We start from the raw sequence: 15,580 nt of genomic DNA, 5'->3' as shown, positions 1-15,580 counted from the left end.
ATTACATTTTTGGCTAATCTGATGCTGTGCATGTTGTATAGCCTATTTTATGGAATTTCATTATTGTCGACATTGGGATGTTAAAATTAATTTCCCGGGGTTGTCATTTTATAGAGTAAGATTACCCATGCTAATCCTTACTGTACCTAAAACTATAGAGATCATAAACATTGACACTGTATATGTCACATGCGGTACTCAAGTTCAGAACGGCTGTCAGTCAAAACCCATAGAGAGCTGTGAAGTGCAGAGCCAGAGCTCTAACATCATGTATAGCATGTTACTGTACAGACACAGTGTTCCAAAATAGTTGCTTATCAGTGTCCACATCTGCCATCTTCAATCTGTATAAAGGTATGAGTGTAAAGGGATACCGTTGCTTTGTATTTGTGTGTTAGGACTTTGTGTAAACTGTAGTTTAAATCCTAAACTGAAACTAACCTTGTGGTAGTCCTCCTCGTGAGCATCCATTTCATCATATACATCATCGTGGAGGTTCAGCAGCTGCTCAGCCTGGGGCAGGGTCTCAGGCAAGTCCTCTGATGCCACGGCCTTCTGGGTCTTGAAGAGCCAGGACTGGAAGTCATCCATGTCCTGTAGGAAGGTCTGCAGTTTGGACACCTCTCCAAGAGAGTCCTACAATACAATACAACTTTAATAGTCAATTTGTTGTTGTTTGAGGGGATCAACTCCAGATAGCAAACACACACCGAGTCACACACAAACACACCTCCCGGTCCTTCAGGGTGGCCCTCAGGTTATCCCAGGCTGCGTCCAGCTCGGCTCTCCTAAACAGGATGTCTGCAGCGTTGTCTGGGTTGTCCTTGGCCAGCTGGTCCGCCTCGCTCCTCAGGAAGTTGAGCTTGTCTTCGATGGCAGCCAGGTCCCGCTCCATGCCGTAGAGTTTCCTCTGGATGGTCATCACAGCGTTCAAGTCGTTGCCCAGGTCCTGGGTAGACTTGATGACCCGGGTTTTGTCCCTGATCCAGGCCTCTGTCTCGTCACACTCCAGTCCATAGTTGTGGTAGCTGAGAGCTGAATCCACCTTACGCTTCTTGTCCACAACCATGGCCTTGAAGGCCTCCCACCTGAAAGAGAAGAGAAGCAGAGGAGAGAGTCAATATTAATAACGCAAGGAGGAAAGACTGTGGACTATGGATAAATAATATTAAGAAGAAGAAGAAGAAGACATCAGCCTGAGTCTCACCTCTTATTAAGTCTCAACTGGCATTCCTTCACCTCTTTGGTACAAGGGTGTCTGCTGTCCTCAAGCTGCTTCACTGCTTTGTTGACATCATCAACACGCGTCTGGACATTAGCCATATCTGAAGCAAGAATACTCAACCTAAGAAGAGAAAACATAGTAATCAATACATCATACAGTGTGCAGTAGAGCAGGGCTCATCAGCCACGGACTGCAAATTGACCGCAAGAAGCCCAAACAGATATAATATTTGACTAAAACATAATCCTTTCAAACCTTGCTTACATTTGTATACGATCGCACACAGTACATTGTATATCTCTCTATTATGCATGGGAATACTTTGGAGCAGATTTACAAAATAAAAATCACTTGGAGCTGATTTGGTGGTGTTTTTACAGTCTACATGTCGAACAATTAAAACAAATATTTAAAGAATATATATTTTTTTACTCTGAAAACATGGGCCAAATTCGGGCCTGCGGGGCCACCAGTTAGGGACCCCTGCATTAGAGCAAAAATACAGATATGATTGGTGTCAGATCTTTACAAATGTGGAAGTCGTGCTTAACATTGCAGGGACCCAAACAATATGATACGATCTGATAATCTGTGCAATTTGTCTGCAATGTAAGCAGATTGGTTTGTACCTGTTCTACACCACTTCCTCTCCAACCTTCATACTGTATCATAACTGTGGTTTGTACCTGTTCTGCACCACTTCCTCTCCAACCTTCATACTGTATCATAACTGTGGTTTGTACCTGTTCTGCACCACTTCCTCTCTAACCTTCATACTGTATCATAACTGTGGTTTGTACCTGTTCTGCACCACTTCCTCTCCAACCTTCATACTGTATCATAACTGTGGTTTGTACCTGTTCTGCACCACTTCCTCTCTAACCTTCATACTGTATCATAACTGTGGTTTGTACCTGTTCTGCACCACTTCCTCTCCAACCTTCATACTGTATCATAACTGTGGTTTGTACCTGTTCTACACCACTTCCTCTCTAACCTTCATACTGTATCATAACTGTGGTTTGTACCTGTTCTGCACCACTTCCTCTCTAACCTTCATACTGTATCATAACTGTGGTTTGTACCTGTTCTACACCACTTCCTCTCTAACCTTCATACTGTATCATAACTGTGGTTTGTACCTGTTCTGCACCACTTCCTCTCTAACCTTCATACTGTATCATAACTGTGGTTTGTACCTGTTCTACACCACTTCCTCTCCAACCTTCATACTGTATCATAACTGTGGTTTGTACCTGTTCTGCACCACTTCCTCTCTAACCTTCATACTGTATCATAACTGTGGTTTGTACCTGTTCTACACCACTTCCTCTCTAACCTTCATACTGTATCATAACTGTGGTTTGTACCTGTTCTACACCACTTCCTCTCTAACCTTCATACTGTATCATAACTGTGGTTTGTACCTGTTCTGCACCACTTCCTCTCTAACCTTCATACTGTATCATAACTGTGGTTTGTACCTGTTCTACACCACTTCCTCTCTAACCTTCATACTGTATCATAACTGTGGTTTGTACCTGTTCTACACCACTTCCTCTCTAACCTTCATACTGTATCATAACTGTGGTTTGTACCTGTTCTGCACCACTTCCTCTCAACCTTCATACTGTATCATAACTGTGGTTTGTACCTGTTCTACACCACTTCCTCTCTAACCTTCATACTGTATCATAACTGTGGTTTGTACCTGTTCTACACCACTTCCTCTCTCCAACCTTCATACTGTATCATAACTGTGGTTTGTACCTGTTCTACACCACTTCCTCTCTAACCTTCATACTGTATCATAACTGTGGTTTGTACCTGTTCTACACCACTTCCTCTCTAACCTTCATACTGTATCATAACTGTGGTTTGTACCTGTTCTGCACCACTTCCTCTCTAACCTTCATACTGTATCATAACTGTGGTTTGTACCTGTTCTGCACCACTTCCTCTCTAACCTTCATACTGTATCATAACTGTGGTTTGTACCTGTTCTACACCACTTCCTCTCTAACCTTCATACTGTATCATAACTGTGGTTTGTACCTGTTCTACACCACTTCCTCTCCAACCTTCATACTGTATCATAACTGTGGTTTGTACCTGTTCTGCACCACTTCCTCTCTAACCTTCATACTGTATCATAACTGTGGTTTGTACCTGTTCTGCACCACTTCCTCTCTAACCTTCATACTGTATCATAACTGTGGTTTGTACCTGTTCTGCACCACTTCCTCTCTAACCTTCATACTGTATCATAACTGTGGTTTGTGGTTTGTACCTGTTCTACACCACTTCCTCTCTAACCTTCATACTGTATCATAACTGTGGTTTGTACCTGTTCTACACCACTTCCTCTCTAACCTTCATACTGTATCATAACTGTGGTTTGTACCTGTTCTACACCACTTCCTCTCTAACCTTCATACTGTATCATAACTGTGGTTTGTACCTGTTCTGCACCACTTCCTCTCTAACCTTCATACTGTATCATAACTGTGGTTTGTACCTGTTCTGCACCACTTCCTCTCTAACCTTCATACTGTATCATAACTGTGGTTTGTACCTGTTCTGCACCACTTCCTCTCTAACCTTCATACTGTATCATAACTGTGGTTTGTACCTGTTCTGCACCACTTCCTCTCTAACCTTCATACTGTATCATAACTGTGGTTTGTACCTGTTCTGCACCACTTCCTCTCTAACCTTCATACTGTATCATAACTGTGGTTTGTACCTGTTCTGCACCACTTCCTCTCTAACCTTCATACTGTATCATAACTGTGGTTTGTACCTGTTCTGCACCACTTCCTCTCTAACCTTCATACTGTATCATAACTGTGGTTTGTACCTGTTCTGCACCACTTCCTCTCTAACCTTCATACTGTATCATAACTGTGGTTTGTACCTGTTCTGCACCACTTCCTCTCTAACCTTCATACTGTATCATAACTGTGGTTTGTACCTGTTCTGCACCACTTCCTCTCTAACCTTCATACTGTATCATAACTGTGGTTTGTACCTGTTCTGCACCACTTCCTCTCTAACCTTCATACTGTATCATAACTGTGGTTTGTACCTGTTCTACACCACTTCCTCTCTAACCTTCATACTGTATCATAACTGTGGTTTGTACCTGTTCTGCACCACTTCCTCTCTAACCTTCATACTGTATCATAACTGTGGTTTGTACCTGTTCTACACCACTTCCTCTCTAACCTTCATACTGTATCATAACTGTGGTTTGTACCTGTTCTGCACCACTTCCTCTCTAACCTTCATACTGTATCATAACTGTGGTTTGTACCTGTTCTGCACCACTTCCTCTCTAACCTTCATACTGTATCATAACTGTGGTTTGTACCTGTTCTACACCACTTCCTCTCTAACCTTCATACTGTATCATAACTGTGGTTTGTACCTGTTCTGCACCACTTCCTCTCTAACCTTCATACTGTATCATAACTGTGGTTTGTACCTGTTCTACACCACTTCCTCTCTAACCTTCATACTGTATCATAACTGTGGTTTGTACCTGTTCTGCACCACTTCCTCTCTAACCTTCATACTGTATCATAACTGTGGTTTGTACCTGTTCTGCACCACTTCCTCTCTAACCTTCATACTGTATCATAACTGTGGTTTGTACCTGTTCTGCACCACTTCCTCTCTAACCTTCATACTGTATCATAACTGTGGTTTGTACCTGTTCTGCACCACTTCCTCTCTAACCTTCATACTGTATCATAACTGTGGTTTGTACCTGTTCTGCCTACACCACTTCCTCTCTAACCTTCATACTGTATCATAACTGTGGTTTGTACCTGTTCTGCACCACTTCCTCTCTAACCTTCATACTGTATCATAACTGTGGTTTGTACCTGTTCTGCACCACTTCCTCTCTAACCTTCATACTGTATCATAACTGTGGTTTGTACCTGTTCTAACTGTGGTTTGTACCTGTTCTGCACCACTTCCTCTCTAACCTTCATACTGTATCATAACTGTGGTTTGTACCTGTTCTAACCTTCATACTGTATCACTGTGGTTTTCTGTTCTACACCACTTCCTCTCTAACCTTCATACTGTATCATAACTGTGGTTTTTGTTCTGCACCACTTACCTGTTCTAACACCACTTCCTCTCTAACCTTCATACTGTATCATAACTGTGGTTTGTACCTGTTCTGCACCACTTCCTCTCTAACCTTCATACTGTATCATAACTGTGGTTTGTACCTGTTCTGCACCACTTCCTCTCTAACCTTCATACTGTATCATAACTGTGGTTTGTACCTGTTCTGCACCACTTCCTCTCTAACCTTCATACTGTATCATAACTGTGGTTTGTACCTGTTCTGCACCACCACTTCCTCTACCTGTTCTAACCTTCATACTGTATCATAACTGTGGTTTGTACCTGTTCTGCACCACTTCCTCTCTAACCTTCATACTGTATCATAACTGTGGTTTGTACCTGTTCTGCACCACTTCCTCTCTAACCTTCATACTGTATCATAACTGTGGTTTGTACCTGTTCTGCACCACTTCCTCTCTAACCTTCATACTGTATCATAACTGTGGTTTGTACCTGTTCTGCACCACTTCCTCTCTAACCTTCATACTGTATCATAACTGTGGTTTGTACCTGTTCTGCACCACTTCCTCTCTAACCTTCATACTGTATCATAACTGTGGTTTGTACCTGTTCTACACCACTTCCTCTCTAACCTTCATACTGTATCATAACTGTGGTTTGTACCTGTTCTGCACCACTTCCTCTCTAACCTTCATACTGTATCATAACTGTGGTTTGTACCTGTTCTGCACCACTTCCTCTCTAACCTTCATACTGTATCATAACTGTGGTTTGTACCTGTTCTGCACCACTTCCTCTCTAACCTTCATACTGTATCATAACTGTGGTTTGTACCTGTTCTACACCACTTCCTCTCTAACCTTCATACTGTATCATAACTGTGGTTTGTACCTGTTCTGCACCACTTCCTCTCCAACCTTCATACTGTATCATAACTGTGGTTTGTACCTGTTCTGCACCACTTCCTCTCTAACCTTCATACTGTATCATAACTGTGGTTTGTACCTGTTCTGCACCACTTCCTCTCTAACCTTCATACTGTATCATAACTGTGGTTTGTACCTGTTCTGCACCACTTCCTCTCCAACCTTCATACTGTATCATAACTGTGGTTTGTACCTGTTCTACACCACTTCCTCTCCAACCTTCATACTGTATCATAACTGTGGTTTGTACCTGTTCTGCACCACTTCCTCTCTAACCTTCATACTGTATCATAACTGTGGTTTGTACCTGTTCTGCACCACTTCCTCTCTAACCTTCATACTGTATCATAACTGTGGTTTGTACCTGTTCTACACCACTTCCTCTCTAACCTTCATACTGTATCATAACTGTGGTTTGTACCTGTTCTACACCACTTCCTCTCTAACCTTCATACTGTATCATAACTGTGGTTTGTACCTGTTCTGCACCACTTCCTCTCTAACCTTCATACTGTATCATAACTGTGGTTTGTACCTGTTCTGCACCACTTCCTCTCTAACCTTCATACTGTATCATAACTGTGGTTTGTACCTGTTCTGCACCACTTCCTCTCTAACCTTCATACTGTATCATAACTGTGGTTTGTACCTGTTCTGCACCACTTCCTCTCTAACCTTCATACTGTATCATAACTGTGGTTTGTACCTGTTCTGCACCACTTCCTCTCTAACCTTCATACTGTATCATAACTGTGGTTTGTACCTGTTCTGCACCACTTCCTCTCCAACCTTCATACTGTATCATAACTGTGGTTTGTACCTGTTCTACACCACTTCCTCTCCAACCTTCATACTGTATCATAACTGTGGTTTGTACCTGTTCTGCACCACCTCCAGATCCTCTAGATTCTCCGGTACGTCCAGCCCCACCAACCAGGTCTCCTTCTGGCCCATCCACAGCTCGCAGGAGTCTGTCTCACTGAATATTGTGTAGAGGGCCATGGTATCATCCAGCTTCTTCTGCCTCAGGTCACACAGGGACATTAGCTCCATGTACAGGTCTCTGATGTCCTTCAGGCGTCTTTGAATGTCAGGCGTGTTGCGCAGCTCCTCGGGTAGCGCCGCCGCCTGGTCAAGTTCAAGTGTATTTTAAAGTGTATTTGCCGAACACGTACATTGCTGGAGAAATGTAACCACACTCAAATTCAAAGACAGAGCTGTGGATGGAAGTACTGACCATCCATGATATCAACATTATAGTTTTAACTATGTTTTAGGCTATACAGTGTTTGTTTACGTTTTACTTTGTTTACAAACATTGGAGTAAAACCAGCTTGGATGTTGTACTATATTTGAACTAAGCACATGAGGCATTTATAAGTTATATTCTTCAAGAATTGATGGGTGCATATCATTCACTTTTAAATCCAAAAATGGATGTAGCAACTGCACCGTTAAGTAGTACAGTAAAACAAACCAAGGTGAGTCCGAAATGGTACCCTACTCCTTACATAGTAAACTACAGTAAAACAAACCAAGGTGAGTCCGAAATGGTACCTTACATAGTAAACTACAGTAAAACAAACCAAGGTGAGTCCGAAATGGTACATAGTAAACTACAGTAAAACAAACCAAGGTGAGTCCGAAATGGTACCTACATAGTAAACTACAGTAAAACAAACCAAGGTGAGTCCGAAATTACATAGTAAACTAAAACAAACAAGGTGAGTCCGAAATGCCTTACTAGGAAGGTTGGGTGCCATAGTTCAGTAAAACAAACCACATCCCTTACAATCAGTAAAACAAACCAAGGTTCTGTCAGTCAGTAAAACAAACCAGTGAGTCGAAATTCATTCATAGTAAACCTGCCCTGGGAATTGGGTGCCATTTCAGACACATCCCCAATCAGCCATTCTGTCAGTCAGCCAGTTCATTCATTCACCTGTTTGGTCAGAGCATCGATGGTGGCTCCGTTCCTGGCGACATCGTTCCGGAGGTCTCGGTGTCTCTTCAGCAGCCTCTGGGTGGTATACTCATCATGGCCCATGTCATCACTAGTCATCTGCCTCTTGGCATCCAGCAGCCAGGCCTTCAGGTCTTCAGCCTCTCCCTGGAACTGAAAGAACCTCTGGGTGTCCTGGAGGTTCTGCCTTCTGAACGCTGCCAGTTCCTCCAGCTGCTGCCACTGACGCATCACGTCCTCCATGCAATCCCCAACCTAATATATACAATAATAAAATACATTTCATTTAGAATTTAATCCAAAGCGACTTAAAGTACTGCATGCATACATTTAAGTAACGGGGACACCAGCAAATCAAATCAAATCAAATTTTATTTGTCACATACACATGGTTAGCAGATGTTAAATGCGAGTGTAGCGAAATGCTTGTGCTTCTAGTTCCGACAATGCAGTGATAACCAACAAGTAATCTAACTAACAATTCCAAAACTACTGTCTTATACACAGTGTAAGGGGATAAGGAATATGTACATAAGGATATATGAATGAGTGATGGTACAGAGCAGCATACAGTAGATGGTATCGAGTACAGTATATACATATGAGATGAGTGTGTAGACAAAGTAAACAAAGTGGCATAGTTAAAGTGGCTAGTGATACATGTGTTACATAAGGATGCAGTCGATGATGTAGAGTACAGTATATACATATGCATATGAGATGAATAATGTAGGGTAAGTAACATTATATAAGGTAGCATTGTTTAAAGTGGCTAGTGATATATTTACATAATTCCCATCAATTCCCATTATTAAAATGGCTGGAGTTGGGTCAGTGTCAATGACAGTGTGTTGGCAGCAGCCACCACACTGTTAGTGGTGGCTGTTTAACAGTCTGATGGCCTTGAGATAGAAGCTGTTTTTCAGTCTCTGGTCCCAGCTTTGATGCACCTGTACTGACCTCGCCTTCTGGATGATAGCGGGGTGAACAGGCAGTGGTTCGGGTGGTTGATGTCCTTGATGATCTTTATGGCCTTCCTGCGGGTGGTGTAGGTGTCCTGGAGGGCAGGTAGTTTGCCCCCGGTGATGCGTTGTGCAGTCCTCACTACCCTCTGGAGAGCCTTACGGTTGAGGGCAGCAGTTGCCGTACCAGGCGGTGATACAGCCCGCCAGGATGCTCTCGATTGTGCATCTGTAGAAGTTTGTGAGTGCTTTTGGTGACAAGCCGAATTTCTTCAGCCTCCTGAGGTTGAAAGGCGCTGCTGCGCCTTCTTCACGACGCTTCAGTGTCCAGTTTGTCTGTGATGTGTATGCCGAGGAACTTAAAACTAGCTACCCTCTCCACTACTGTTCCATCGATGTGGATATGTCCCAATCATCTCCTTATCACGTTGAGTGTGAGGTTATTTTCCTATCCAGCTGCTGCCAGGCCGTCTCGTCGTTGTTGGTAATCAAGCCTACCAGCAGTTGATTTCAAGGCGTGCGTGGCCGTTCCTAGCGACGAACAGGAGAGGGCTCAGAACGCACCCTCTGTGGGGTATACTCATCATGGCCCATCAGCTAGGGGGAGGAGATGTCATTGCCTACCCCACCACCTGGGGGCGGCCCGTCAGGAAAAACACAGGGCGGGTCCTGACCCAAGCAGGGTACATTTGCCATTTCCAATTTTAGGTATTCCTCATTGTCCAGGTGGGGGTTAGGGCAGTGTGCAGTGTGGTTGAGATTGATCGTCTGTGGACCTAAAGTACTGCATGCATACATTTCAAAGCACTTCAATGACGGAAGTGAGTGCTACTTGGGGGAGTCAGCTCACCAGGAATGGTGGCCCTCTTCAAACCAGACATGTCCGACCCTGGGCGCATGCTCTGCTGGGGAAGTGCCACACTCTACCTGCAAGGCCACATTGTGGACTGCCACCTAAGCCCAGCACCCTCTACCAACTGACCTGGGGTGCCCCGAAGTGTCTGGCCTGGATCATCTTATCACCCTCATCCAGTATCTGCTGCAGATGTGCACGGCGAGCCCCCAGCTCGTTCTCGAAGGCATGGTGTTTGCTCTGCAGGACCAGCACACTGGTCAGGTCCTTGCCGTAGTCCAGCGAGGAGAAGATATGCTCTTTCTCCTTGATCCAGCTCTCCAGCTCGGCCATCTGAGATAAGACATAATATACTTTATTGTCAATTGTCTCAGATACACTAACGTTTGTATTTTTCCTTTATCCCAAACCCCTTGAGACACACACATACACGCACACACAGAGAGAGAGAGAGAGAGTTTGGAGGACATGGTCCTCTGCAGTGCAGCACCAGTGGAGAACTTTAGGGGTTAAGTCCCTCGCTCAAGGGCACCACCCTCCAGTTGCAAGCCCTTCTTTCCAGCCTCTCGACTACCTACCTCCCAGAAGAAGTTCCAGAGGCGTCGGGACTGCTCAAGGCGAGCGCGGCGTTGGGCCGCAAGGGCACACAGCTCCTGGTAACACAGGTCCAGGTGCTGCACCCGGTCCTTAATCACCTGGGGGTCACAGGGCTTGTAGCCTGGGACAGAGAGGGGGGAAGTGGGTCAAAACATGGCATGCAGTGATAATGGATCCCCCACTCTCCAGTCTCAGGGCGGTCACTAACCACAAGAGTTGGATTATACACTACATTCAAATATATTTTGGGTTACACTTTACATGAAGATATATTTTGGTAACACTATATTAAGATATATTTTGGTAACACTACATTAAGATATATGTTGGTAACATTTTACATGACATTTTACATACATCCTTGCACTTCACTTACTATCTCTATTGGCAAACTTGAGAGCAGCCACGTTGGAGTCGTGAACTCTTTCTGCCTGCACAGTGATGTCGGCCTCCACCAGAGCATGCTTCTGGAGCAGGTCATCCACCTCCAACAGGTGCTTCCCAAAGTCAGGGGAGAGCAGCCGAGCCTGGGGACATGCCACAGGGTCAGAGGTCAGGGGTGAGGGGTCAGGGGGAGAGGTGGAGGGGGAGGGGAGGTCAGGCACAGAAGTGTGGGGTGGCAAGGAGGTTAGTTCATTGAGATGGGCCAAAAACTAGCAAAGGAATGTTGTGGCATAGCTTGCTTGAGCAGGGGGGAAACTATCGTAATGTATTTCTGCAGTTATACACTGTATGCAAATACACTGAGCATACAAAACATTAAGAACACCTGCTCTTTCCATGACATACTGACCAGTTAAATCCACTTTAATCAGTGTAGATGAAGAGGAGAACCCTTGACAATTGAGACATGAATTGTGTATGTGTGCCATTCAGAGAGTGAATAGGCAAGACAACATACTTAGGTGCCTGTAAACTGGATATGGTAGTAGGTGCCAGGCGCACCGGTTTGTGTCAAGAACTGCAACGCTGCTTAGTTTTTCACACTCAACAGTTTCACGTCTGTATCAAGAATGGTCCTCCACCCAAAGGACATCCAGCCAAAGTGACACAACCGTGGGAAGCATTGGAGTCAAAATGGACCAACATCCCCGTGGAACGCTTTTTTTCAGATTCATAACATGGCCCATGCTGTGTCTGGTTCCAATGGCCTAGTGGGTTAGTTTGCAATGCCAGGGTTGTGGGTTTGCTTGCAACACCAGGGTTGTGGGTTTGATTGCAACACCAGGGTTGTTGGTTAACTTGCAACACCAGGGTTGTTGGTTAGCTTGCAACACCAGGGTTGTTGGTTAGCTTGCAACACCAGGGTTGTTGGTTAGCTTGCAACACCAGGGTTGTTGGTTAGCATTGTAACACCAGGGTTGTGGGTTAGCTTGCAACACCAGGGTTGTTGGTTAGCTTGCAACACCAGGGTTGTGGGTTAGCTTGCAACACCGGGGTTATGGGTTAGCTTGCAACACCAGGGTTGTGGGTTAGCTTGCAACACCAGGGTTGTGGGTTTGATTGCAACATGAGGGTTGTTGGTTAGCATTGTAACACCGGGGTTGGGTTGTGGGTTAGCTTGCAACACCAGGGTTGTGGGTTAGCTTGCAACACCAGGGTTGTGGGTCAGCTTGCAACATCAGGGTTATGGGTTAGCTTGAAACACCAGGGTTATGGGTTAGCTTGCAACACCAGGGTTATGGGTTAACTTGCAACGCCAGGGTTATGGGTTAGCTTGCAACGCCAGGGTTATGGGTTAGCTTGCAACACCAGGGTTGTGGGTTAGCTTGCAACACCAGGGTTATGGGTTCGCTTGCAAAACCAGGATTATGGGTTAGCTTGCAACATCAGGGTTGTGGGTTAGCTTGCAACACCAGGGTTGTGGGTTAGCTTGCAACACCAGGGTTATGGGTTAGCTTGCAACACCAGGGTTGTGGGTTAGCTTGCAACACCAGGGTTGTGGGTTAGCTTGCAACACCAGGGTTGTGGGTTAGCTTGCAACATCAGGGTTGTGGGTTAGCTTGCAACACCAGGGTTATGGGTTAGCTGGCAACACCAGGGTTATGGGTTAGCTGGCAACACCAGGGTTATGGGTTAGCTGGCAACACCAGGGATATGGGTTAGCTGGCAACACCAGGGTTATGGGTTAGCTGGCAACACCAGGGTTATGGGTTAGCTGGCAACACCAGGGATATGAGTTAGCTGGCAACACCAGGGATATGAGTTAGCTGGCAACACCAGGGTTATGGGTTAGCTTGCAACACCAGGGATATGAGTTAGCTGGCAACACCAGGGTTATGGGTTAGCTTGCAACACCAGGGATATGAGTTAGCTGGCAACACCAGGGTTATGGGTTAGCTGGCAACACCAGGGATATGAGTTAGCTGGCAACACCAGGGTTATGGGTTAGCTTGCAACACCAGAGTTTTGGGTTTGATTGCAGCAGGGGCCAGGTATAGTAAGTACAGTATGTATCACTGTCAATATCTTCCATTTTGTAAGTTGCTTTGGCCATATTGTTATTGTATTATGTGTATTATTACTATTATCACTGTACCTTCATCCCATCCATCCAGTTGATGATGTACAACATCTCCTGGAAGATCCTCTGCAGGGTGAGGTTCTTGTCCAGTCGTGCCCTGCGAGCTTTCAGCAGCTCCTGTAGGTAATCCCACAGCCTCAGGATGTTGTCCTTACGCACGTCGATGCGCTTGGTGTCGTGGTAACGCTCAGACTCCAGCTCTTTAGAGATCGCTACTATGCCCTGGATGCGTTCCTCGTAGGCAGTGATGTCCGTCTCGATGGCGTCGTGCTTCTTCTTAGCGGCCTCTACCGCCGGCAGGTCGTAGCCGAAGTTGTCCTGAAGGTGGAAGGTATTTCAGATGTGAAGAGACTGTTATATATGTCTATCTTAATATTTGGGGCAGGTAAGTATTCTGACTTGAGATCTGTGCAAGTTTTCACACAAGTCTCCCACTGTCATCAATGAATGATTTACGCAAAGGTCCAAGTTGCAAGCACTTGTCTCAGCTTTGAATTGGCCCCAAAATGAAGTGGATGTCTGTTTTGTTATGTTTTTATGGGCTGTCTATGTTCAGGTGAATTGCAGCTGTCAGCCAATCAGCATTCAGGGCTTGAACCACCAAGTGTATAATAGTGGACATGTTACGGTCTGATATACCACGGCTGTTAGCCAATCAGCATTCAGGGCTCAAACCACCCAGTTCATAATAGCGGACATGTTAAGTCTGATATACCATGGCTGCCAGCCAATCAGCACTCAGGGCTCGAACCACCCAGTGTATAATAGTGGACATTTACCTGTGCCACCAGTCTCTGGTTCTCCAGTAGCCAGGTCTCTCTCATGGAAGCCTTCCTGTCGAAGCGTCTGGCCATCTGCTCCAGTTTCTCCTGACGAATCAGCTCGTCTCTCAGGACACGTTCCCTCTCATGCTCCGCCCACTCCAAATGCTCCCAGGCCTGCAGAGGACAACATGGTTGATTACAAACTCAGCGGAAATAGAAACGTCCCTTTTTCAGGATGCTGTCTTTCAAAGATAATTCATAAAAATCCAAATAACTTCACAGATCTTCATTGTAAAGGGTTTAAAAACTTCCCATGCTTGTTCAATGAACCATAAACAATTAATGAACATGCACTTGTGGAACAGTCGTTAGAACCCTAACAGCTTACAGACGGTAGGCAATTAAGGTCACAGTTATGACATGACCCTCCAGCATGACAATGCCACCAGCCATACTGCTCGTTCTGTGAGTGATTTCCTGCAAGACAGGAATGTCAGTGTTCTGCCATGGCCAGCGAAGAGCCCGGATCTCAATCCCACTAAGCACGTCTGGGACCTGTTGGACTGGAGGGTGAAGGCTAGGGCCATTCCCCCCAGAAATGTCTGGGAACTTGCAGGTGCCTTGGTGGAAGAGTGGGGTAACATCTCAGAGCAAAAAGTGGCAAATCCGATGCTGTCCATGTGGAGGAGATGCACAGACAGGGACAGTCTATTTCACTGTCAGCAGGCTACTGTCGGGCTTTGTTAAGATTCAGTCATTCTTGTGTCTTTGCTCATGAATAAATCACCCAGTACTCAATCTACTGCCTCGGTCTCCTCCATTCCTGCATTCTGATGACACCCCATAGCGTAAATAAGTCCTGAACCAGCCCACTAGATTAAACTTACCTCCCATTTTAGTATTCCTGCAAGCTTATATTCCTTACCCTGTTGAGATCAGCCACGAGAGCCCCCTCCTTGGGGGTATAGACTCTCTGGTTGTTGGCTCTCATACGACTCTGGATGGTGAACAGCAGCACCTCCAGATTACCTTTCTCCTGGAACCTGGAACATCACAGACAAAACAATAAACGATGTGTCAGAACCAGAACAAGAATGTCTTATTTTAAAAGATGGGGGAAATTCCCAGGTTCGAAGTTACAAGAATCCTAAAGGTTTTCTGGAAAACCTAGATTTGTTTTTCGGGAACGTTTCTGGAATTGTGCCCTAGTTGAGCCATAGAGTAATACGGCAGGTTGATGTGACTGACTTGGGTGGTTTCTCCACTATGCGGTAGGAGTTGAAGGATTGGAGCTGCTGTTGGACCCCGGTCAGAGAGTTTGCCAGTTTACGGTTGTTCAGGATGATGATGGTCTGCTGTATCCATGTCAGCAGGTCTGACGACAGGGTTTCGTACTTGTCAATCATCTTCTCTGTCTCTATGGCATGGTCTAGTACCTAGAGGATGGATGCAGAGGGTTAGGTTACTCAAACACTAGGGTGTAATACTGTCACATGAAACAATGCATGCACGGATTTACACGCACACACACGCACACACACACACACACACACACACACACACACACACACACACACACACACACACACACACACACACACACACACACACACACACACACACACACACACACACACACACACACACACACACCATTAT

The 15,580-nt window shown here is 45.2% G+C and overlaps 1 protein-coding gene across 3 annotated transcripts in view; it reads right to left on the bottom strand.

Annotated features, from left to right (window-relative positions):
* Positions 1 to 15,580, bottom strand: part of LOC118369049 (spectrin beta chain, erythrocytic-like) — a 98,172-nt gene that overhangs the window by 44,898 nt on the left and 37,694 nt on the right. For all 3 annotated transcript variants that reach the window (XM_052496626.1, XM_052496627.1, XM_052496625.1), the window contains 12 exons: positions 15,170 to 15,357; positions 14,847 to 14,964; positions 13,937 to 14,095; positions 13,173 to 13,475; positions 11,010 to 11,160; positions 10,615 to 10,754; positions 10,166 to 10,369; positions 8,201 to 8,476; positions 7,136 to 7,386; positions 1,208 to 1,345; positions 731 to 1,088; positions 442 to 636 (listed from right to left, as the gene is read on the bottom strand). In XM_052496626.1, coding sequence (XP_052352586.1) covers positions 442 to 636; positions 731 to 1,088; positions 1,208 to 1,345; positions 7,136 to 7,386; positions 8,201 to 8,476; positions 10,166 to 10,369; positions 10,615 to 10,754; positions 11,010 to 11,160; positions 13,173 to 13,475; positions 13,937 to 14,095; positions 14,847 to 14,964; positions 15,170 to 15,357 — 2,481 coding nt within the window. The remainder of the gene's footprint in view (positions 1 to 441; positions 637 to 730; positions 1,089 to 1,207; positions 1,346 to 7,135; positions 7,387 to 8,200; positions 8,477 to 10,165; positions 10,370 to 10,614; positions 10,755 to 11,009; positions 11,161 to 13,172; positions 13,476 to 13,936; positions 14,096 to 14,846; positions 14,965 to 15,169; positions 15,358 to 15,580) is intronic.

Source organism: Oncorhynchus keta, chromosome 35 (genome assembly GCF_023373465.1).
Source record: "Oncorhynchus keta strain PuntledgeMale-10-30-2019 chromosome 35, Oket_V2, whole genome shotgun sequence".
NCBI classification, from domain to species: domain Eukaryota; kingdom Metazoa; phylum Chordata; class Actinopteri; order Salmoniformes; family Salmonidae; genus Oncorhynchus; species Oncorhynchus keta.
This window is presented reverse-complemented; position numbering and strand designations above follow the sequence as displayed.